The 24746-nt window shown below is 37.8% G+C and overlaps 1 protein-coding gene across 1 annotated transcript in view; it reads left to right on the top strand.

Moving 5' to 3' along the window:
- The window catches only part of EPM2A (EPM2A glucan phosphatase, laforin), a 42262-nt gene that overhangs the window by 7690 nt on the left and 9826 nt on the right, over positions 1–24746 (top strand). Inside the window, exon 2 of the mRNA XM_080586446.1 lies at positions 5785–5959. Within this exon, the coding sequence (XP_080442572.1) occupies positions 5785–5959 (175 nt within the window). The remainder of the gene's footprint in view (positions 1–5784; positions 5960–24746) is intronic.

The following is a 24746-nucleotide window of genomic DNA, read 5'->3' as shown; positions in this document are numbered from 1 at the left end:
TGTGCAGTCATGCAGATTTTGAAAGAGCACTCTGTAAAGCTTGAACTGTAGGCATGACTGCTGATTCCTTTGTTCTTGAGCAATTCCCTAGATCAGTGGACTCCACTGGGGAAGTATCAGCAGTAGAAAGAGCAACAAGTAGGTTACAAAAGCAGTGGGATTTGTTAATTTAACCTCTAGAAACTTATTTTTCATTTCTCTGTCAGATAAGCATTTTTGCTCTGAGTGTCACAAATATAGAATTTAAACAAAATCATTCTGGACCTTATTGGAGGAAAAGAATGCTACCCTATCATTTAAACTAGGTCCTGTATCTTCTAATAAACCGTTCCAAATTCTCCATGTACTTTAATTAGGAAACTCCACACAATCATTTAACAAGAGGATTGGTACTGTTCAGATGTTTAACTCACTGCTTTTCATGACTAAATTATATGTGTCTTCAAATGATCTGCATACTTGCCTTCCCAAAATAAACAAATAAACTATTTTTTTGCCACTTGGAAAAAAATCAATAAAAACAAGATTAAGAAAAATATTAATTTAGAAGTGGCTTGGGTTATAAAAGCATGCCCTTCCTGTTGTGTGTTGTCCTTTCTCAAAGTGCGTATGTGCTTGCTTGCTTTTCCCCAAAGATGAACAGTAGAAAATGGATTTTACGTTCTTTTTTTTTTTTTTTTTGCTTTACTACTGTCTCCTGGAAAGATGAAATGCCATTAAAATTCTCCCAAATATTTGAAGATCCATAATGGTTTCTTGACTTCAAAAATTAAAATTCCTCTCAAATAATTGTTTATATCCTGTAAAAAGTGCCTGTAAGCCTACCCAGTGGTCTGGTGCTGTGTGCTCTGAGCAACGTGTGAGAAAATGGCATTTAGTTCTGAGACCTGTGCCCTTCTCTTGTAAATGCTGCTGAGGGGATGCACAGCTACTTTGCCTGAGCAGAACATTTAAATGAGAGCTGTGATGAATTCCTGCTCTTGGAGACTGATCGAATCGTGGGGAGTTTATTCAAAGTAACTCGGTCGTTGTACAATGTTTGCTTAAGCTTGGAGAGACTAGCCAGTGTAAGGGGACTGATGTATTTATGCACCAAAGGGTTCCTTTTGGTGAGAGCTTGCCTTGCATCTCACATAGGGATTTTGCAGTATGCCCTTATGCTCAGCTTTAAGCTGCTTCCCTCCAAATGGAGTGAAGTCTAGAATGCCCAGCTTGTAACTGGGATGCAAAGTCCTCCATATGCTCAATTTCCACACTGGACTGGCCAGTGGTGCAGGCCTTATTGCTGGTAAAGATGTGATATGCCCCTGTGGTCCTGGAAGCATATTGGATTGCAGCAAATTTAGAGCTTCAGGTACACAGATTAAATCTCAGCAGTAGACCTTCAGTTTTGGTAACTTAGTTTATGAAATGCTTTGTGTATTTGAGAAACAAGTAAATAATACATTGTGCTGAGCATAACATTTCCGTGTGGAATGCTGCTGACCGACTTAGTGAGGTCACTTAGAAGATCCAGTGGGGATCCAAGCCCAAGTGGAGTGGGAGGTTGGTGTGGATATGAGCAGCTTCAGCTGTGAGGAGACATGTCTGGACTCTGCACACATGCAGTCTCGTGGCACTTCTTTCTGCCCTGGACACTTTTCTTTCTGGTGCTTGAGCAGAAGGTAAGAAATTAGAAAGGGCACCAAGACATTTCCAATGCACTGAGAAGCCTTGGATTCTGCTGAGCTTGCTCCTACTGCCTTCATCATGGTCTGTTTCCTCCCAGACTAACCAACCATAGCACTCAGACAGCCCTGGACTAGAGGGAGAGGGATGAGGTGATGTTCTTTCATTTGCAGTGCTGCTGGTCACTGCCTGTAGCTAGTACCCTGCCCAACTCGCTCTGCTAGGCATGAGAAAGTCCCCTGCTTCAGTGATTCAAATCCAGAAAATAATTTGCTTGGCCTATAATGGCAAGGAAGGGGAGAGTAATTGTTTCACATAGTGTACCAAATTTTCATCCTGCCTCTGACAGCTGTTTTGTTCTTGGCACAAACTCTTCCTGTGCTTCTGAGAAGTCTTGAGCTGGGTCTTTGGAGTCAGAGGCATGGAGTCAAGGAACTCTACCACAAATTAGGTGCAAGGAGCTTGCTCCATCAGGGGCTAAGGTGCCACTAAGGCATGATTGCCTGGATGTACTAAGCGTACGTCCATGAGGTTGCATCATGAGGTTGATGCAAAGGGAACTCATGAGGAAGGGTTTATAAAGATAGGGTTAGAAAAGAAACAGCTGAAGATTGCCTAGTTAATGATTTCTGCTCATGCCCCAAGCGGTGCCCATTTTTGTAGCTGTATGTGCTCTGCAAATATATAGCAGAAAATTTAAGTGATCCTATTTGTTTTCTATTTAAAACATTGTTTATGATCAGTTAACTTAAATAAAAGCTGGTTTAATTGGCTGACTTTTATTTTTGTATAAAATGACTCTGAAAGATAAAAGTTAAGAAAATTCATTCTTTAGCTGTTTTATAGCAGCTCTAAATTATAGATGAGTTCTGCATTAGTCCTGCAAACTTGTCATGTGGCTCTACATCTAAAACTGTTTCCTTGCATTGTTATTTTATAGCAACCAAAAAAAAAATATAGTTTTCCTGTGACAAACTCTGCTAGAAGAAGCATGATGTAAACTGATACAACTGTTTTCACTTAAAAAAATAATAATAAAAGTTTCTATAATGCATCTTGTGAAGCAAGTGGTGGCAGGAAGCACTTGTGTGGGAAGATATTATCAGGGAAGTAGGATCTTTTGGATATTACCTGGGTAGTGAAATCATGATCATTTGTGGTAAATGCCTTCATTTATAACTCTTGCAAGAGACTAAGAACTCTTAGCATTCAGTATCCTAAACAATTCAGTATGATCATTTTTTTCCTTCTTCATAGCAGTATTTTTTAGATATGATAGCCCTCTTCCCTTTGTCTCTGAAATCATTTCACTCTATTTGTTTTTGTATTCATATACATTCTGTTGCACAGACATCATATTTCAATAAGAGGGGTGTTAATTCATAGACCAGTATATAATATAAGGAGAAGTAAAGAGCTGTGTAATTCTCATGAAAAATGTTATGAATGCAAGCTGTTATTGTTTACTTGAGTATTAAAATGAAAACGGAAACATTGGGATGCTCATTTGACTGTAGGCCACAGCAGGAATGTGAGGTTGAGTGGTTCAGAAAAATCAACAGTGATAAATAACAGTTAGAGGAGGAAGCTTTTAAGAATGAGATTTGACAAAACCTGTTTGAGGGAACAAATGAAGCAAATGCCTAGTGGCAATTTACTTTTGGCCTCACTTGTGTGCATGTTGTAGGCTAGATAAGGAAATGAGTGATGGTGGAGATGTAAAGATTACAAGGCAAGGAGGTTACTGCTATTTAAGAGAACAGATGATAGTGAAGAAAGGGAAAAAAAAGAGCTAATAGTTAAAGCTGAGGGAGTACGATGGAGAGTAGAACTGGCGGATGGCAGAAGTACATTCAGCTCAAGCAGAAGCAGCTGGAAATGGGCAAATACAAGGTATGGAGTGGTGTAGTTGTGATCGCAAGCATGAAGCTTCAGACTTGCTTGTCTTGTAGGACCTACTAGCACCTTGGGGAAAAAGAAATTAAGCAGGAGGGAGAGAACATGGTTTGATTGCAAAAGTTGATGCAGAAACCTTGGTGGAAGAGGAGGAACAAGTGCGAGCAATGCACGGGGAGGATACCCCATGGGGCTGGCAGCCTGTGCCCACCCCAGCTAGGAGCAGGGCACCTGGGGACAGGTCAGGCAACAATGTGAGCCTGCGGGTGGGTGAGGGTCAGGATCAGACCCAGCCTTGTGATGGCTGGGCAGGGCCGTGGTGATGTGCATTGCTACAGCTGTCAGAGTATAAAGCAGGGAAGGCAAGGTGTATTATTTGTGGCTGTAAAGATTTTGTTGAATGCATGAAGTCAGTTAAGTGGTGTAAACATCCGCAGGTTTTGTTGCACTGTTGTATGTGTTGAAGTAAACCACTTTCTTCAAATACTGTTTAAACATGGTAAAGAATGTGTAAGCAATTAGAAATGTAAGATAAAAATAAAGTGATAAGACTGATTGTTTCAGGAGCTATATACTGATACCGCTCACCTTATTTATCAAAAGTTGTGCCATACCATTGCATATGATACATAATGACTCAGCACTATCGAAAGAGAAACTAGTTTTCCGTCTCGTATTTTCTTTTTCTTTTTGGTAAATAATAATATTCACAATTATGGTAAAATGTGCTGTGTTTCATCTGGCAATAAGGAGTTTGTTTCAGCTTTACTATTAAATATTAGTCTTATTCTCTAATCATTGCATTTCAAATCTCCTAAAATGCTGTTCTCTGGGAAATTTTCCCTAAATGCAATGCTTGGAAGCTGTTCATGCATTTATGTGCAGTGTGAAATCAAAGACATTCCTTCAGGCATCATTTTACTCAGAAATGTTCTAACATTATTAATAATTTATAAATGTAACAGGTTTACATTAAAAGCAAGCCATAGACTAGGTCACTTCTGATCTGCACAATAATTCCTGCATAGCAATTAGTATTACAATAAGTTTGTAAAAACAGAGGAGGAAGAATATTCATGTACTGAGTTTTTGGAGGCTAGATAACCTTTCCGTTACTGACATAACCCTGTTCACTTCAAACTGCTCACTCTGGCATGGTATTAAAAATTGGTTGCCTGTAATAAAGCTCAAACTATTGATATAAGAGAAGTTGAAGGTGTAATGGATATGAGGTAGTGCATAGCAGTAACAAAAGTTTCTTACTTTACACAAGGCCACGTAAGGCAAGAGTGCTTGCTCAGTATTGCAGATGTACCAGTCTCTCTCAGGGTCACTTTGGACAATTTTCCTGTGTGCGAAGAGACTTTGTAAGTGTGACATATGCATCTAAAGAGCACAAAGCAATCTTTTATTGGTTAACAAACATAAAAGGCAGGATGTAATGAGCTCCTAGGCTAGGCATTAGTATGCTGTCAATCCCCAGTACGACACTTGAAGAGCCTTTGCTGGCCAGATAGTTGCAGATCAGATGGAGGAGAGCCAGTCTTCACTGCTCCTTCAAACAAGTCTTCATTGCTGCTGGGTTGCTGTTTTCCACCTGCTTACTTTGCTTCTTTGGGATTTTATGTCATTCCACATTGGTGTTTTTCCTCCTGAATCCCTGGCTGGTAATTCCAGCATCAACAGCCCTACCTTTGCTTGCAGTTGTATCTTTCTTGTCTCGCATGGCTGTACTCTGTACTTTCTCCAAGGTCTGTCTCATAGCTTAGCAATTTCCTTAGAAGTCTGAGGCAAGGTTAAGCAGCTGTGCCTTGGATCATGGAAAGCTGAACCCCGGAGAGGGAGGTCACACAGCACAAACATTAAACACTGAGGTCAAATATTATCAGACATCAAATGAGGAATTTAAATGAAATTAATTAGTCTTGAAATTGCAAGTGCCATGGTTCATGATTTGGGATACTTATACAGATTTAATGTTTCTTTAAATCATTTGCAACAAGTGATTGAAATGCTGTACATTTTTTTTTTTGGGGGGGGGGGAAGGGGGCAGTGCTGCTCTTCCAGTTATTTCAGGTGTTAGGCATATGTTCTAGAAATGTAGTCTGAACAGGTAGCAAACACCACTCCTTGCCTTAAATACTCTGTTTACAGCACCTGCAGATCATTTGGAAGATTTTCTGGATACTCAGACTGCAGTTGTCCTTTCTTCTGTTCTAGGTAATGGGCCCCATCATGATCGAAGTTGCGTTTACGATGAGAGCAACGTAGTCGATGGAGTTTACTGCCTCCCAATAACACACTGGATTGAAGTCTCTGGACATACTGATGAGATGAAACATACAACTGATTTCTATTTTAATATTGCAGGACATCAGGCTATCCATTACTCCAGGTAAAACACAAGTCCATGCCTTGGCCAGTGTCACATATTCAAACAGAAAATCAGTATGATATCAGCGAACTTTGAATTAGAAGTGGCGAATGGCAATATGCATGCAAAAGTTCCCCAGAAAAGCTGAACAAAGATTAAACACCTCTTTGCAATTAAATGTCTTTTTTTTTTCCTTCTCGATAATAAGGAGAGTTTTGAAGTTCAAGGATACCTGCATTCTATGAAAAGCTGTGTTAGTTGCATCACATATGAAAATGCTTATCAGTAATTTATGGATAAAATTATGAGGAACTCTTATTTTCAAGTGTTTGTCAATATGCATCTATACACAAGTATACCCAATATATTTGTGTTTGGGATTATTTTAATGAAGTACATAATTTGGGGAAACAAAAAGAATATATTCCTGGACCAGAACTTTAGGGCATTGTGTTATTGCTTATTTGTGGAAGCAATGGCAATTAGTGACAGTTCTTATAGATGACTTCTGCTTCTTAAACATAATGAATGCATTCCTTTTTTTAAAAAAAAAAAAAAAGAAAAGAAAAGAAAAGAAAAAAGGTAAAATGTAATTAAGTCTTAAAATGCATTTACTTCTCTGGGGTTCTGTTGAGTCTAACTGATTCCTGCTGCTTTTTGTGTCTGGAATACCTCTGTAAACTTGGGTTCCTGTAATTGTAGCTCATCTTTGTAGTGCTTGGTTCAAGAAGTGCTACTAGAGCCACAGCTGCTTTGTGAAGGAAAGCAGAATGAGAAGATACAGATACCTCCAAAGCCTGCACTGAAAATGAGTCTGACTGAATTAGGAACCAGTAAGACTTAAAGTGAAGATGGTATGCATCTTTCAGGGCTGTACATAAAGCAGAGGCTGTGTTTAGAGCAGCAGGCTTGGCACTGGTGGCTAACTGTGCACTGAGGACTTGGGGACTATTTGTAACTTTGCCCTTGTCTCCAGCTGTGGATGTGACAATAAGTTTGTTGATTGATAATGGTTACATCAATACTGGCAACCCTGATATGCCATGTGCAGCTGATGTTGCTTACAGGACAGTTAATGATTGTAAAAGAATATTTATTTTTTGAAAAAAAAAAAATCAGATGTTTATACTTTCATTGGGTCTTAGCATCCCTTTGTGTGAATTTCTCCAGATTACCCTTTCGGCTACTCCAGCCTCACTCTTGTCTCCTTCTTCTACTGTTTTATCTGAACCCTTATGCAGTGTAGGAAACAGAATTGTTTTTTTCTCATGAGAGTTGCACTGTATGACAGAAAGATTTTCTTTTCTTGGTGTCTTCTGGAATATTACAGGTTCATAAATAGTGTCAGGCATATGTGGGTATTCACGTGACTTGGTACCATTTCCCAGAGACTTCCTCAAGCTATATAATACTCCTGACAGATTGTTATCTGTATCTTAAGCATCCATTTCCAGCGTCCTATCAGAGAAAAGATCTTGTTTCCTCCAAAGCAGAAACTTGTCAATCCCAAATAATCTTCACTTGGCAGAGGAAGTTTGTGAGAAAGAGGAACAGCTGTCAGAAAGAGAATATTTAAACACCAAAGGCTAACTTATCTTTCTTTCCAGAGGCAGCAGTGATCCATTTAATACTGCCTTATCTGCATGACTATATGTTTCCAAGATGAGGTAAAAAGCTGCAGATTCCACTAAAGAATATTTGGATAAAATTTTCTGTGTTGCGTAGTCAATTCCAGATGAGGATCTCCTCCGTTCCCATCTCTCATACCTTCACTGCAAGGAAGCCTTATATGCACGTCTTCAGTAATTCTTATCTCATTTTTTGAAGCTGTATTAAGTGAGCATGCCCCGTAACAGTGCTGTCATGTAATTATTAATACTTTGAAGATATGCACCCTTAAATGATTTTTCAGTTGTTAACAGCTGGGGGCAGATTCACCCTTCCACTGGTTATTAACAAAGCAGCCCAAAGCTACTGGCTAGCTGAGATTTCTTTTTCTATTTTTTTTTTTTTCAGTTAAAGTGAGCTAATGAAAATGCCGTTATTTTTTATGGATTTATTGATTTGGAAGACTACTGTGGACATTAGTATCAACAAAAACAAAAACAAACAAAAAAACCAACAACACACAAACAAGCAAAAGCTAAGAAGCAGTCCCTCTGTCTTTACAGCTGAAAGCTTAGTTTATGGTCTGGTCTAGTTCCCCAGCTGAGATTACATTTGCCTATGTTGTAAAGCAGCGGTACCACAGGGAGCTTTAGGAGCACGGATACTGAGTACTGCCACTAGCTGTAAGAGCTGCAAAGAACAGTGGCACCTGGAAAGAAGTTATTTATTGGGGAAAACCTGTGATGTGCCTGTTCTCTACATTGGTGCTGATCTGTTACAGTTAATAGGATTGCCATGTGCAAATCAGCTAGAGAGGAAAGATTTTCTCTGACAAAATGGCCTCCCACGTGAGCTGGTGAAATGATTTTACTTGTTATCTGTCTAATCACACTGATTAAAAGCAGTTGCTGCTGTTAACTGTTTCTTTTTAAAACGTGCTTAAATTTTAAATGGGTTGTAGTGGTATGCGATGTTGCCAAAAGTCGTTCTGAATAATTTTGAGGATGACAGTGATGCTTTGAGGAATCATGTTTTTTTTTGTTGGTGGTTTGTTTGTTTGTTTTTTATTCAGTGTGTATGTATTCATTCATAAATCAGTGAACTTTTTAGACTTACAGGTTGCAGAATATGTGGTGCATTTTTTAACCATACTAGGATTTTAATTATTTTTTAAGTGTGAAATGGAGTTCACCTGCAGCTAGAGTCATGACTGATACTTCTGTAATGTTAGTGTTCACTTTTTTTTTTTGAAATGTAGTGACACACATCGCTTAAATCTGATTCAGAAAAAGAAAAAAAAAAACAGTCCATTTCTCTTTTGTGTCAGGTATTACTGTAATAAGATGCCTTAAATTGCAGAAGAGTTCATTTAGGACACAGCAATTTTCCAAAGCAAAGAAGAGTTATTTCATCTTTTCAGTGAGAATATGGTTTCAGAAAGTCTGTAAATGTGGGTCACTTTAACTCTGTATCAGTTCCATTTGTGAAAGGTGAAACATCATAATTCAAAAGTGTTATCTGACTTAATATTTATTAATATTCTTCTGCAGTTCTCAGATGAACAGCTCTGTGTAAGGATAAAGAGGGAGTGACACCTGAAATTTCAAAATCCTTAAATAATATGTTGGAGACACTGATGCTTGATGATAGAATTAGGTAATAGAGGAGCACATATCACTGAGAGCACTGAGTTACAGTTTTCTATTTTCAGACTGTTGTTAGGTCCCCAGATCCATATTTACCACCCTCCCACCTCTGGGAATTACTACAGACAAAAGAAAGGTCAGCATTTATCAGCAGAATACTGCTTTAATGCCTCAAGAAGGTAAACAAGAAGCATCTGGATTTCGCCTTGGGTTATACCTCATTCACTTGCATATCTAAATTGAGATTCTAGCGCAGATCAGGGGTACACATTTTATGTGGCTCTCCTGACCATCCCCACTTTCCACAGTTTACTTCTTATTGCAGAGCAGTCTAAGAGTGAACAATCCTTTTAGTGAATTTGAGTGATATCTTGTCAGATAAAGCTAAACTACAGTTTAGTAATTCTCCTGTGAAGAAATGAGCGTTTACTTGATTGATATGAATCTTTAGTTTGGGTGGAAGACAAGAATCTGGTTGGGTATGTTTTGCTTGAGGCTCACTGGAGAAAAGAAAACTTCATTTAACTTAACTGGATTGCATTTATTGCTGTTTGAGTGTTGCAACAATGTTGGTATTGATGAATTTAAAGGTATACTTAAAAGACATTTGTGGTAGGGCTGGGTTTGAGGCTAAGTACTAACTTTGGATGTCTATATAGCGCAGTTCAACTCACTGGTGACTAGGTGTCTGCTTTAGAGTGAATTGAAGGACTGAATAGATCTCCAAACTACACTGACTATGCTGATGAGGTCTTTATTGATTTATAATGATACTTTAAACATCCGATTCTCGTGTCCTGTTGCTTGAAATTTGATGTCTAGTGTTATTTGAGATGATCTGGAGTTTACTGTCTGGCCTTCAGCTGCTGCACTACAGGAACACAGTTCACGATAGCTCTTTGGTTATATCTGTGAGGCCCACACAGATGATCCAGATGCTCTAGGACATCTCAGATCTTAGGAAAGCTGTAATTAGGCAATGCTGTTTCTGAAAACACCCACATTTGTAGATACTCAGGGCTAAGTGTCGTCGTCTTGATATTGTACCCCAACTCTAGCCTACATTAATGAATAATGTCCATCTCAGTTCAGTATGAAGTCAGAATTACCTTTGAATTTTGCAACTGGAAAAATACAAGAGAGAGCTTTTATTTGTTTTTACTCTTTATCTGGAGAAGAGTTTCATTTCTGGTTTAACTGTTTTTTAATTCATTCAAAAAATAAAATACCCTTCTGTTTTAAGTGTCATTCTAAAGCAATTTTTTTAATTACTGAACTTTATATATACATATATAGAAGCTTTAAAGAGGAAGCTGTCATTCAAGAAAGAGAAAAAAAAAAACAACTAGAGCTCAGTGAACTATTCTACTGTAGTAGAAAGCTTTATGCCTACATTCAGAATTAAGAGAAGAGGTGATGATATCTACTGAGATTACCACAATTAACATTAAAAGCTGAGAGCTAGCTGTCCCCTGTGCCTAGTGAAGGCTTGTGGTAACAATATTAGAGAAAAGAATAAGAACTAATGAGTTCCAGATCAAAAGTCTTCCGTTGTATTCTAGTAAAATAATCTTGATTAAAAATACTTAACATCAATAGGAGTTTGCCCTTTGATTTCAGTACTTGAGGCTCTAACTGTAAAGTTATCTGGCCTTTTTATACCTTGAATTATGATAATATTCTAAGCCACATTTTGTGATATGTTTACCCCATAAACTAGGACATTTAACCATTTGTTTGAATTTGTTTTCATTATACCGAGCTATAACATAGTTTAAATTAGATCCACTCTTTATTTAGCAATAGAATAATCTTTTATATAATGTTTTAAAAATTATTATTATTATTTTGTCTCATATTTATCATCCTTTTTTTTTTCATCACTCTCAAGTGGAGCTGTGAAATGCTTTTACTAGTCTCTGATGTGAAGAAAGCAGGTTTCAAATCAGTGTAAAAAGTGACTTTTAAGTAATTTTACATTCAAGTTCTTGAAAAATCAGAATGTATATGGTGGGATACCATCTGAGGGATTAGGAGCAAGAGTGAGAAGAGAACCATATTGTGAGCTCAGAACTTTATCAATTTTTAAAGTCCTTATTGGTTTACATTTAATTTATCACTGTAGTGGGTAACAAATGCATTTTTCTTCCACATTTGCTGGCGATGCAAAAAAAATCACAAACTTTGTCCTTTCATGAACTCCCCACGTGGAGCCTTCCCCAGCAGTCTCTGTAAACTTGAAATCTGATTCTGTTTTTCCAAGTTTTGAGATTTTGCAAGAACAGAATGGCACTTGGCTGTGTAATCTAAGCCAGGCTAGCAGACAAACCTAAAAACCAGGCTCGTTACAAAACTAAATCCCATGAACTGTGCACAGAAATAGTTAGGATATGTTGTTAGGGAAGTCACAAACTGTGGAACCTTTGTAATGCCGTCCGTAATCTGGATTGAGGGAACTCACATTTTGGTCTTTTATTTTTTTCTTTTTTTTTTCTTCTTCTTTTTCTGAGCATTAGCAAGCATCTGTTGTCAACATAGCTCCGATTCCCTCACTGTGACCTACCACCTGAGGTCACATTCTCAGAAGTAATGTCAAGGTCCTTTAAAGTTCCACATGACTAAGACAAGAAAGAACCAGTTGGCTTCCCTAAACTTTGGTGGCTAGCAAGGTGCTATGAATATGCAAGTTTCTTGATAGTATTGCTAGAAACCTTAAGAGTAAGGCCCTGTAGGCACAGGAGAGCTTTTGCAGAACTAAAGCTCTTAATGTAGTTTCATCTCAGAAGATAATATAATTTTGTCTGTCACAGGGTTAGGATGAGGTTTACGAGGTCTGTGCAGTGCCACTGTCAGCATGGGCATGGCAGAAACAGAAAGAACAAGACCACCGTATTGATTCTGATGCTTGTAATTCCACATCAGCACAAAGCTCTGAAGGGCAGCAATTGTTAGATGTGACATTTCTCTGGAAAACAAATAATTTTTAAATACAGAACTTGAGCATGGCGCAATGTACTTCTAAGCAGCTAGGTGAATGTGGCAAAATTTCAGAATTTTTAAAAATCGTATTTATCACCAGCACCAAGAATTACCCTGATCATATTAAACAATATGTTTGATATGCTGTGTACAGAAATACCCGGTAGCAAGTCTGTACCTGAGTGTTGTGACATGGCAAGGGGAGAGGAAGCTGCAAAGAGCAGTTACTATTTCATGGAAGCAAATGTTTTTTCTCCATGTGCTAAGAACCTATGGCTTGCAGGGTGCTTAAGAAAGAAACCAGGAATGAAGGTTCAACTCAAAAGAGCCATAGTAATTTAACTGCATAATTTCCAAACAAGGAGTGTGCAACAGTACACTAAAGCGAGCTTAGTGTGCTGCTTTGATAGTCTCGTGAGTTTTATCTGGATTTTTCTTTTCCATTCTACCTTTCATATGTGGTATTTGGAACTGGCACTTCATTGAGAATTATTTATTTGGATGGGGTGACTGTTCAGAAATGAGTGTTTTGTTAATAAAATGGCAGCAAGCAGAGCCTGGCTGTTGATGGCTAGATGAATGTTTTTCATCAGCTGGCTGGTATTTGGTAATATTTTCTTAAAACTACTGTTGCTCTTTAAAATGGATCTTTTCATAGCTGTGTCACTACACAAAATGATTTCCTTACCTTGTAAGAAAAATTCACAATTCTGTGTTATTATGGGAGCAAAAGCCAGAAGGAATACTGGGAACCCTGCATGAAAAAAAAATCCCGAGGAGTAAACATACTTATTTGTTCTGTTTTTTCTCTGTGGGAAAGAACAGACAAATGTTGATAGTCTAGTAAGTATGAATTTTATGTGGAGTATCACTGTTAGGAAGCAAAAGCTATTGCTGATCCTAATTTCTCTTTCCGAGCCTACCTGTCTTTTGCCTGTATTTCTTCTGAACGTCTTCAGCCTTTTCTCCTGCCTCTTTGCTCTTTAACATTCAGGTGGTCAGCAAGAGAATAAAGTTCTGCCTCTATTGGAAAGCAATTTGCTGGTGGTGCCGGCTGTGAATAAAATTGCCTGAGATGGTGAAATCCTGCTCCATTTAGCTCACAGCTTGGGGCCATGAGGAAGGGAGGCAGCACAGCTTTTTCACCAAAGAGGATGTTTCAGTGGTCTTGCAGATATTTATTGCTTGTTATCTTTTACATATGTTTATCAGGTGCTCTATAATGGCTGGCATTTCTTAATATAGTTTACCTCTTGATAGTGGAAATGCTTTTTCAAGACCAGATATTGTGCACTCAGTCTTCTTGCTATCTACCAGGAGGGAGGGAATTCAGATACTTAGATATTTGGTTGTTATTGGAAGAACTTAACTGAGAAAACTTCAAAATTTACAGCCAGCAAAACAGATGAACCAGCGGCTTTTGTTTGCCATCCCCTTGCCTAGCCTTTCTGTGGTTTTCACAGGTACAGCTCTTGGGCGAGAGTAGCCCAGCAAGCCTTCGGCTATCTCTTGCAAAGACAATTTTCTTAGACAAACATCCTCAAAATGAAAGAGTTTTCAGTCTGAAAATGGGAAAGGTGATGCCATCAGGTAGTTTACTACCACCAACTGCTTTGGTGTTTGCTTGCTGAGTGTACACCGCATATTTGAAACCAGTAGCCTCCAACTCAAAATATCTGAAAAAACACCATGTAGTTGTTTCAATGTAAATGACATGGGAAAAGTTTAAAAGATACTTAATTTAAAACAGTAGCAATCTGAAGTTATTAAATTATGAATTCTACCTCTATTTTAATTTTTATAGATGCTCATGGATGTAAATGCAAATTTTCATGTTTGAAAGCTCTAGATATTTACAAGATGATTTTAAAAAAGGTTCTCCATATACGTGGCAGATACTATTTAAAGGATAAAAAATAACTTATTAGAAAGGAAACTTGAATGTAGCTCTAGTTTCTTTGAAGTTTGTATCAGAAACATAAGTATTTAATTTCCCAAGAGTAAATGAACATTATCAAATTTCTGCTGCATTTTCCCATTTATAATTTTATTTCTGAAAACAAAAAAACAAAGAAATGAAATGTGTTTGTCTTCCCAGGAGAACATATTAAGAGACTATACAGAAAACCTCTTGTTCCCTTCTTTAATGCTTGGGAAATTTAATTTCAGAGAGTCAGGTACATAATCCATGGTACTGTTCAGAAGTTTAATGCGTGTCCTCTTGTGAACTATGATAAAAATTGAGTTCAATGTCTTAGAGGTTGCCATGTTATAAGAAATATGGATTTGCTCTTTATTGGCTCAAACGACAATGGTTTGTAAGTTTAAGCAAAATGTCTTTTTCCTTTGATATGAAAAGACTAATAATAGAAAAGATGATTTTAAACATGCAGGAAGAGGAAAAAGGGGAAATACACATTTCAGTTTTAATACAGAGACAATGTATAGAATATAAATTATGTCAATAATGAAGTAGAATCTTGATTTTTTGTCTATTTATTTAATCTATCTGTCTATATGTCTATCTACCTTATTACAGTTTGAAGTATGAAGAATGAAGAGTAGCAGCAGAAATAGGATGGTAGCATTCATGCACAAAGTCAGCTGTGGACCAGCAGCAAGACTCTCCTTGGCTCTGTCTTTCAGTTTAGGGGCTGGGTGCTAGGTGCTAGTGTTGAATTTTGTGGGTTTCTGGAGCCTTCCATTTAGGTTATCTAGCTTCTCCAGGGCTGCCTTTTCAAAACTCTTCAGAACAATTATAGTCTGTGCCTTCATTGTCCCAAGATGAAGGTCTGATGAGGAGGATATGCGGTTTCCTTAATACAATACTTTCCTTAGCGTTCCTTCTTTCTGCTGTCCAGCTGCCATCTTGAAGTGTTGGTCTTGTACAGACCATTCCTAAACACAGGAAACTAACTGTTGCCTTCACTGCAGAAGACTGAATTGCTGAACTCTGATACTGAATTGCTTCAATCTAGTAAGGTGAAAGGAGGAAAAACCTTCTTGTATATATTTATGCTCTGGATAGTAAGGCTATACAGTATTGAGTAATGTTTTACAAAGTCATGCTTCAGCTGACAATGTAAAGATATTTACATGCACTTCTGTAAGAGTAGATGACTTTAATACATTTATTCAAATGCCTGCAATTTCAGTCTCCAAGCAGGTAAAAATATACTACTAGGAAAAGAAATAAAGCTGAAAAAAACTTTATTATTATTGCTATTATTATTACTATTATTATTTTATTTTATTTTATTTGGTGGGAGCTTGCTCTTTTAGATATTTATGTGGCTGACTCTGGTGATGATTCATTTTTTTTCATATTTCTAAAACATTTTCTAGATTACTCGGTCTGTGGTACTCTAGAATGCATCTGCCCCTCTTTAAAAAGAATACAAATTAGCTGTTGCAGTTTTGGAAATTCTGGATAAATATTTTGACCGGAATGGACACAGATGCAGAAGCTATCAGGACTGTTGTGTTTGGACGGTACCACAAGAAATGAATGTGTCTCTTCCTCTGATTGTCTCCCAGCTCTGAGGAGATTCCAGTACTCTGTGCTGGAATGGTAATGTATTACCGTTAGATCATGAAGACACTTTTCAATAAGCTATGTTTTGCAGTTATAAAATTTTCACAAATACCTACTTGTTTCAGAAGCACTGTAAAATTTATATTGGATCTGAAAATCTGCATTTTGAGAAGTAGAGTCATTATTTATTATTTTTGCAGTCTAGGTTTGTAAGCAGCTACTGAAAAGTAAAACCTGAAAGAATGCAAAAGATATTTTTACCAACACTTCCTGAAACTTCTCAGGTACTAACTTAAAGTTCATCTGTAGTGTTTTAAGTCAACTTTATTAAGCTGCTTTAACTTAGATGCCAGCAGTGGCATCATTCCCATTACTAAGCATTAATGTTAGAAATTCTCATTACTATTGCCAAGGGATTCATGGCTCATTACTCTCTGGCGTAGTTTAGCAGCCTGTTGTTCTTGTGTTTCCAAGTATTTGTTCTAATTCAAAACAAATGGGAATGTTGGCAACCTAACAGAGACATATGTAGGAAGTAACCATTGGCAACCAGTACATCAGACAAGATTCTATAACTGGAGCATTTAAATATTAATTCCTACAAGCCAACTGAGAAGTCATCTCCAGAATGTGATCCTGAGATTGTTCAGTACAAGCCTTGGAACTTGCTTCTCTTCTCAGGCTGTATTTTTTGCATTTGGCCATCATTTACTTCAGATCATGTTTATACAAATGAAGGTACGAGAAGAGTCGTTCCCTGCCAGGGCAAATGCTGCTTTCTGCTGGCTGCAGTGTGCTCCTAGAATCAGTAGAAACTTTACGTGTATGTTTCAAAATAAAGCCTGACTAACTCCTATAAGGATAGATCTGGACATACTTTCCTACTGTCCCTATCAGTGTGCATATAAGATGATGATAAAATTACTTTCTTATCTTCATGGTATCTTATCTTCATGCTAGAAATACACAGTAAAATATGACATAAAGTATTTCACTTTGAATACAGGGAGGATAAAATTTTATCTTCCATAATTTAGTTTTACTCATGTACATAAAGTATTGTGTGACCAAGTTATATCATTTCTAGAATAGAGATAAAATAGAGTATTTAAAAATGTATAAGTTATAAATTCATTGGCTTCAAGCTTTCTAATAGAGTGAGATGAATGAGACAGGAGAAGAGTTTATGGTGGTGGTATTTTTTTTTCTTCATTTTTTTATCCCGTATAGGTTCCAGTGTACTGTGAGCTTAACAAGAACAATTTCACTGAATTCAGTGAAGCATGCCCACTAATCCCTGAGGCAAAATTAGGTTTCATTTGATCTGTTATTGTGACAGAAGAGCAAAGATGGTTTACAATCCCTTTGCACTTCTGTTTCCCAAGGGGGATGAATTTGGGATATATTCTAGTCCTGGCATGGAAGAAGTCAGGTGTATCAGGTTCTCTTTTCAATTCTATCAGTAACTAACCTTTGTGGTAATGTTGTAATCACTGTTAATGGGAATACACTTCCTCATCTGTGTTGCTTTCTTCAGAGGAACTTTGTGGTCAGGTGACACTCCACAAAAAAGAATCCCTGATACTTCTGGTTTGAAGGACTTCACATCCTCTTTGCATCATGGGATCAATGGGAACGACAGATTTGGTTTTGCAAACCCGTTTAAAATATGAAATGACAGAACATTATTTTTTTGGTTCCGTGTCAGGTATTCCGTGATGTAAGATATGCCTTCATCACAAACTGCAGTGAAAAGCAGAGATACCTGAGTTAGCTTGGAATGAACGAGGGCATCATCCAGAGGCTGTGTAGCAATCATGACACTGAAGCTGTAGCAAAGTAAGTTTGTTTGCAAGAAACTCTGTGTTTCCACAGTTTGACTACTTCTGGTATTTGAGATAGCATAGTTAAATGAAGACAGAGAGAGAAGATATATTATCATTTAAGAAAGACATTCAGGAATTAGTACAATTCCAGGTTTAAACTGAACCTGCTTTAAGATCAAATGGATATTAATTGGTTCTGAATGAATTTAGAATGTAAAGTAGAACAAGGTTTCTGACATCAAAGGAATGATGTCTGAATTCTGGCACAGCCTTTTAAACAGGGCAGGGAGGACAAGGAACCTAAATTATTTCAAGATGGATCTTGATAAATAAATGTAGGTAGTGATCCCAGAGATGGAGATCAAAGTTTAGGATTATAGTATTGTAGATCATAGGCTCAAAGAGACCTCAGAAAATATCCAGTCCATTTTCTTACTCTCACTTATTCTCAATTACTTTTAAACTATTCCGGTTTTATCCAGTGTGATCTGAAATATGATGTCATCTCAGTTATGAGATTCTACAGCCCTGTCACTGTTCCATTCAATTACCTCACTATTCTTGCCATTAAAAAGTTTTCCTAATGTTAACTTAAGTCTCCCTAGCTGCAATTCATTTCTTTTCCTCTCCACAGCAGTTTTGTAGTTTTTTAATTTTCTGTGCTTCCATCCTTTTGAGGTTAAGTTGCACAGGGTCAGTTAACAGAGACTTCATGTCTATGTGTTTATTAAGAAATAACTCAATGCAGTAGAAGTGGGTTAGTAGACAATAGGCTCCTGACAATTCTATTATGTGCAGTGCTAGAAGACTTCAGATTAATTTGTCTTTCTAGCATGCATAACACTGCCCTTTTATATGTTGCACAAATGATGGTAGCATATCAGTGGCCCTGATTATCTATGTGAAGCTTTGTTTCTGCTCCTATTTTATGCCATTTCTGAGTGACACTGGTACCTAATGCCTTTCCCACTCTTTTGGACAATATCTGTTAGAAGGTACTGGGATGAGCGCCATGAACTACTTAATCTTGCAGCTGCAATAGGTACTCAGGAAGGATACTGAGAGAACTGATAACTTGTATCCTGGGCATCTGTTTTCTGGAGAACAAGGCAAATATGATGATTTTCTGGGACTCCATGCCATTGCAGCAGTTCTGACTGCAATTAACTGGGGCTCATGACCCAGAGAAATAAGCTGTTGTGTTCACTTCACCTTAGGTCATGGGATGATGAGCAGCAGATGTGAAGGGACACAGTTAAGAGTATCTCCTGTGAGTTGGTTCAATGTATTTCATATTCACACATCTCAGAAGCACTTACGTGTGCTTAGTGTTGTTTTTTAGTAGTACATTTGAATTTTGTGTGTGCTGAAGGCTCCTCTTGTGTTGTGGGATGCTTATTGCACTGTTCCTGCATATCAGCATTAGGCACAAAGGTGTCTTTGGAGTGAAGCTTCCTCGTTCCTCCAAATGGAATCTGGGTTGTGCGCAACCACAACAACTTTGAGAACAAACCTGCCATGAGTGAAGACAGTTCAAATCAGCTTCAGAACTACAGTGATGTGCTAGACCAAACTGCTAGTGTGGGCACAGCACCTGAGAGTTACCTAGCTCTGTGATGTGGGATATGGTGTACTTCCCAGTTATCCAGGTGTTTTCATCAAATAAGTTCCCTGCTGTGGCAGGGTGGAGGATGTTAGAAACACCTTTGATCTCCGCTACTGTCTCATGTGATGTTTTTGTGAGTTTCTTATATTATAATAAAGCTCTTATGCTCCTTTTAAGGGAATTTGTGGGGTTTCTGTGGAAGGGGAAAATAGGCCATAAACAGAAAGTATTATGGACCCACCTATAATAAATCTCTCTTACATGAATAACTTTAATTTTTCTCAAGTGGATCCTTCTTATCCATGAATGTTCCTAGAACGTTCAAAGCTAGAACAATTCATAGACAGACATAGAATACAGGCTTCCCCAGAGTCAGAATCCACCAAAAGATTATGAATGAGGTGGCGATCTATGCTCAGTCATTAGTGCGGCTGCTCTTTGTCTCTTAACCTGAAGAGTATACCATACCACTATCTGTAAATCATAGAATCATGGGATGGTTTGGGTTAGAAGGCACCTTAAAGATTATTCAGTTCTAACTCCCCTCCCATGGGCAGGGATACCTCCCACTACCCCCCAGATTGCCCAGGACCCATCCAACCTGGCCTTGAATACCTCCAGGGATGGGGCATCCACAGCTTTTCTGGGCAACCTGTTCTGGCATCTCACCACCCTCTGAGTGAAGAATTTCCTCCTAACTTCTAATCTAAATCATCCCTCTTTTAGTTTAAAACCATTCCCCTTTATCTTGTCATTACCTGTCCAAGTAAAAAGTCACTCTCCATCTTTTTATAACCTCCCTTTAAGTACTGAAAGGCTCCCTGGAGCCTCCTCTACTCCAGGCTGAACAATCCCAGCTCGCTCAGCCTTTCTTCATAGGAGAGGTTGTCCAGCCCTCTGATCATCCCCATGGTCCCTAAATGCAGGCTACGGGGTGAAGAGAGGACAACTTAGGCCTTTTTGTGTCATCACCCTGATGCTGCAGGAATCTTCTCCTAAGAAGAAGATTCAATAGAACCTGAGGACACTGTACCACTGGAACTGCTTTGTGTCTGAATATCTGTGTATTTCAGTTATAGTCTGGTATTACCTCTTTTTATTTTAGCACATCGTCAGCTTGAGGTAAAATCTTAATAGTTTGTTCACTCTGCATATCAGCAAATGAAGTAGTTTGATGCCACATTCGTACATACATTTGTGAGCATGGAATAAATGTGATATTATTAAGCATAACACTCAGAATTCAAGGGCTTGAGAAACTTTGCGTATTGCTAAGCTGACAAAATGTTGTTCTAAGGTGATAAAAGCAGGTTTTTCTTTTCAGTTGCCAAGTCTGCTCCCATGTGAGAGGCTAGATAAGTAGTCCAAATTACATCTAAGAAGAAAATTTGCCAGAGCATAATTACTTTTCATCACAATGCCAAATCATAATAATAATAATTAAAAAACAACTGGAACTACATTGTAGTCTGTTTAATTCTCCTCATTTAAAGCCCTGAGGTAGAATTCTTAACCTCAGAGTAAACTGCACTCTTTCAGTGGTAACGCAGAATATTTTATCAACGATGACTTATGCTGCTTCTATGTTTGGCATTTATTTTGAACAAAAAATAACTTTTACCTATAAGTAGTTATTACAAGGTTTGCAGCTGTGTCTTTTCAGCAGGATATAGTTTTATCATTAATCGGTGCTTTACTCTGATGACTTCTGCTAAGATTATGGCCTTTTAATCCATCTTTATTGATGAGAATGATGTTACTAAGCCTGGCTATTAGATCTTGGTGTTTTGTGAGTTAGCCCATACTATCATCAAACCTTGCTCTCCAACTGTGGCCAGTAGTGCTTGTCCACATGCTGGGCAACGGAGTGCATCAGACTGTGTTCATTCAATCCTGCTTAAATCAAGCCTCTCATCTCAAAGCCTCAGTCAGCTTGTCTTCTGCAAGGAGACTTTATCAGTAAGTCAGCAGGAGAAGGTATTAAGACCATGGTCATTTACCCACATGTCATATGTAATGAATTGTCAGGGTCATAACTCCTCAGTTCCGCATTATTATTGTAATAGTAAGGATACATTTTAGTGAGGGATCTCTCTCTGTCCTTTATTTAAAGAGAATTGAATGAAACCAATATTGTTGTAAAAGACCAAACCAGGGATTCATCTGCTTATCTTGACAGTATTTTGGAGGAAGATTCAAGAATTAAAACAAATCCAACCCAAAGCAAACCAAACCAAACCAAAACAACAACCAACCAATCAAACAAAACCCACTATTTTACTTATTTCATAGCAGTTCTTTGTAGGTGAAGCTATATGGAAGCTGAGATTCTGAGATTCTTTACCTCTTTTATGTAGATAGGGCCACTTGCTTTGCTTCTCCCATGTGACTTATCCTTAAGCAGTAATCTCATTCTCTCTTAAATACTCTACATTCTTAGTCTGTCCTCATATGGAAATATTTTCATAGGTAATAGTTGGCATCTCCTTTACTTTGAATGTTTTAATTTTTCTATATCTATTTTGATACAGTGCAATAGTTAATAAAAGGTTCAAAGTTTGAGTGCATAGACCGAGATCATTGGTTTGAGAAGGTTGTTTTAAATTTTGTATTTCTTTCAGTCCACTTCTTTGTACAGGCTAATATTTCTGCTTTGACCTCTCTACAAAGCAACACGCCAAGCATAACTGCAAGTATACACTTTTTCCTCTTGGAACTGATTATAGTTAATTTAAACCCCAGTGATGTGTGTGAGATTATTTATTACAATATGTATTACTGAGATGCATCCATCAACTGTGAATCTCATCTGCTCCTTTGTTGCATATTCATTTAGTTTCATTTGATACCACTGGCAGTTGTAACTAATATCTTAAATAATTCTGCTTCAGGCAGATTTCACTCTGTCATTGAGTAGCCTAATTTCTTGTGGGAGATCTTAACTTGAAACCAGAATTTCATGTTGAAAGTAGGCCAACAGGGTCATACTATAAAAAGACAAGCAGAGAACTATACATAGGGATATAGCCTTTGGGGCACAAGAAGTAACTAATCTTTGCTTCTGCTCAGAACTGGTAGGACCTCTTTCCAGTACTAGGCATAACATTTTAGGAAAGACGTTGACCAGCTGGAGAGTCCAAAGGCAAACAAGAATCGTCAAATGCTCTGAATATATGACAAGGAAGGAAAGATTGATTTTTTTTTTTAAATTTATTATTATTTTTTTTTAGTATAAAGAAGCCACAGCTGTGTGGGTGTGTGCTAGTAATTTTTGGATATGTAAAAGGATTCTTAAGAGTGGAAGGGAATAACCTGTTCTACATGTCTGTTGTTGAGACAACAAGAAGTCCTTGTGACCTGTGACTGCACTATTCATATTAGACATTAGGAAATTATTTCTGGAGGCAAGAATAATCATTAGTATGCTTTCTACATATCAAGCAATATTTGAAAATGTTCAGATTATCCATTGGAGAGCAGAATTTAGTCATTTAAAAATCTTTCTTTGTAAATGCATTTCAGGATGTTAGATAGCAATCTAAACCATTTTTTTTTATATGGTGCTAACAAAGGTACAGAAACCTTATTTGAATTCTAGCAAGTTCTCTTATCACTTTCATCAATACAAGATCAGAAGGAAAGAACAAGTAAGGTCCAGAAGAGAGATGTCTAATATGGTACTTCAGCGAAGGCATGCATGTACTTAAGAATATACCGCATGTGGCATTAAAAAAAATGCTAATGCCAAAAGGGGGAGCACATATAGGATGATGGTTGTGGGTCATCATAATCCAGTGGTATCACTGTTTAAAATGATGTGCCTTGTCACAAGGCAGAGAGTGGAGGAAAGATGAAAGAGCATCTCAGTTACAGCTGGTAAAATTTACTATATTCTCATTTTTAATATGCCCAAAGCAATGCTTTTGGAAATCTCCTTTTTGTCAAGTGAGAGAGAGGGAGAGAAAGGTAGGATTTTTTTGCTCGTATCCATTGGTCTTCCTTTATTTCTCATCAGGCATTTAGTCTTTGAATTATTTTAAACTTGGTTAAAAACTAAAAAGTCTCAGTGCAAACTTTTGGTTTAGACAGATCATCATTTTCCATTAAATTCCACCTTATCAAAAAATTCTCTACCAGTTCCTCCTCCACTGTCATCAGGGGAGGAAATGGGAATGCACTGTAAATTGAAGCAGTCTTCAGTAGTTATGGTGCTGCAAACCCATCTCTAACAGAGTTGCACTTGAGGCCTACATTTCCCTTGGGCTGCTTGCTTGTACTGGTGTCAGGGTAATAGCACTGCATCAGTACAAAAACACTCCATGTGCTTATGAGCACCACAAAATGCTGGGAGCAATCTTCTGGGAATGCAAAGCAAGTTTTGCTGTAAGTTACATGTAGCTGTAGCTGCATGCTGCACCTTTAGGAAATCAAAGCCATAAGGGAGGGCACAGCCAATTTAATCAGTATTTTGTTTGTTGTTTCAGCTAAATTGCTCTACCCTGTTATATGTTATATATTAGTACACATCCTGCTGTCATCAGATTCTTAATAAGATCTAAGAGAAGTCTGCAGTGCAGTGCAGACAACTAAAATGAATTGCAAACTTCAACACTGGGCTACATCTTGACATGGCGCTAAGGGATGAATCCATCACTTTCCATTTAAAATAATATGCTGGACCTTGACCAAAAATATTATCAATATAAACAGATGGAATGGCTAATGGATCACTCTGTTGCCAATAACCAGTGAAGAATACCTATAGTTTGGCAAAGCCCTCTTTCTTGATTAAGTCTGGCAACTATAGGGATAAATGGACATCTGAAATATTGTACCTGATAGATGTTCTAAGGAAATGTGTTCCCAAAGGCTTGAATCCTAGGCTTATGTAAGAGCTGTGACTCCCCAGAAGGGCTGACTGATTCTAGGAGAGTTTGTAAGATGACTTCTCCTAGTGTACTGATGATTGAATGGATCTGGAAACAGTACCTGAGTCATCTCTGTTTACAGCTCAGCATTTTGAGGAAAACTGAAATTGGTGCCCATTTGCTTTAAACCACGATCAACAAAAGTAAGGAGCTGCTTAAGAAGCAGTGTCGACTTCGGTGTGATGGAGGAGCAGTTGGCAGCCAGATGCAGCAACTTTGTGCCTTCCCCTAGGTCACCTGTGCTGTGAATCAGACCCCTACAGCTGCAGCGGTTGCGTTGGTATTGTACTGCCTATGGAGGTCTAGGAATTAAAAGTCCAGTGCATCATTCTTTGGGAACATTTTTTCTAGCCTGAAAATGACAATCTGCTCCATTATAAATAGAAGTATGAGAATGCTAATCTTCCATTGCCTCAGACTCATTTTCTCCTTACGGATGGGAAGACTATTTGCATGTGCATTGATTAAATGGAATGCATTTCTTGTTCCAGATGCATTCATAGTGAATAGTTATAATTTAATCTAGGCTGTGCAGGGTCCTTGGGGGAAGCAGCCAAGTGTGATATATATCTGCATCATTAAAAATAATTTAAGTGTGATGACAGCTGGAAAATAACCATACAAGTGATTTCAGGGTGTTCCATATTTATTCCCTAGTAATAATAAATTGTTATTGGGTT

This window comes from Anser brachyrhynchus (genome assembly GCF_964034855.1).
Source record: "Anser brachyrhynchus genome assembly, chromosome: 3".
Taxonomy (NCBI): domain Eukaryota; kingdom Metazoa; phylum Chordata; class Aves; order Anseriformes; family Anatidae; genus Anser; species Anser brachyrhynchus.
Note: the sequence above shows the minus strand (reverse complement) of the source record. Positions and strands in the feature narration are given on the sequence as shown.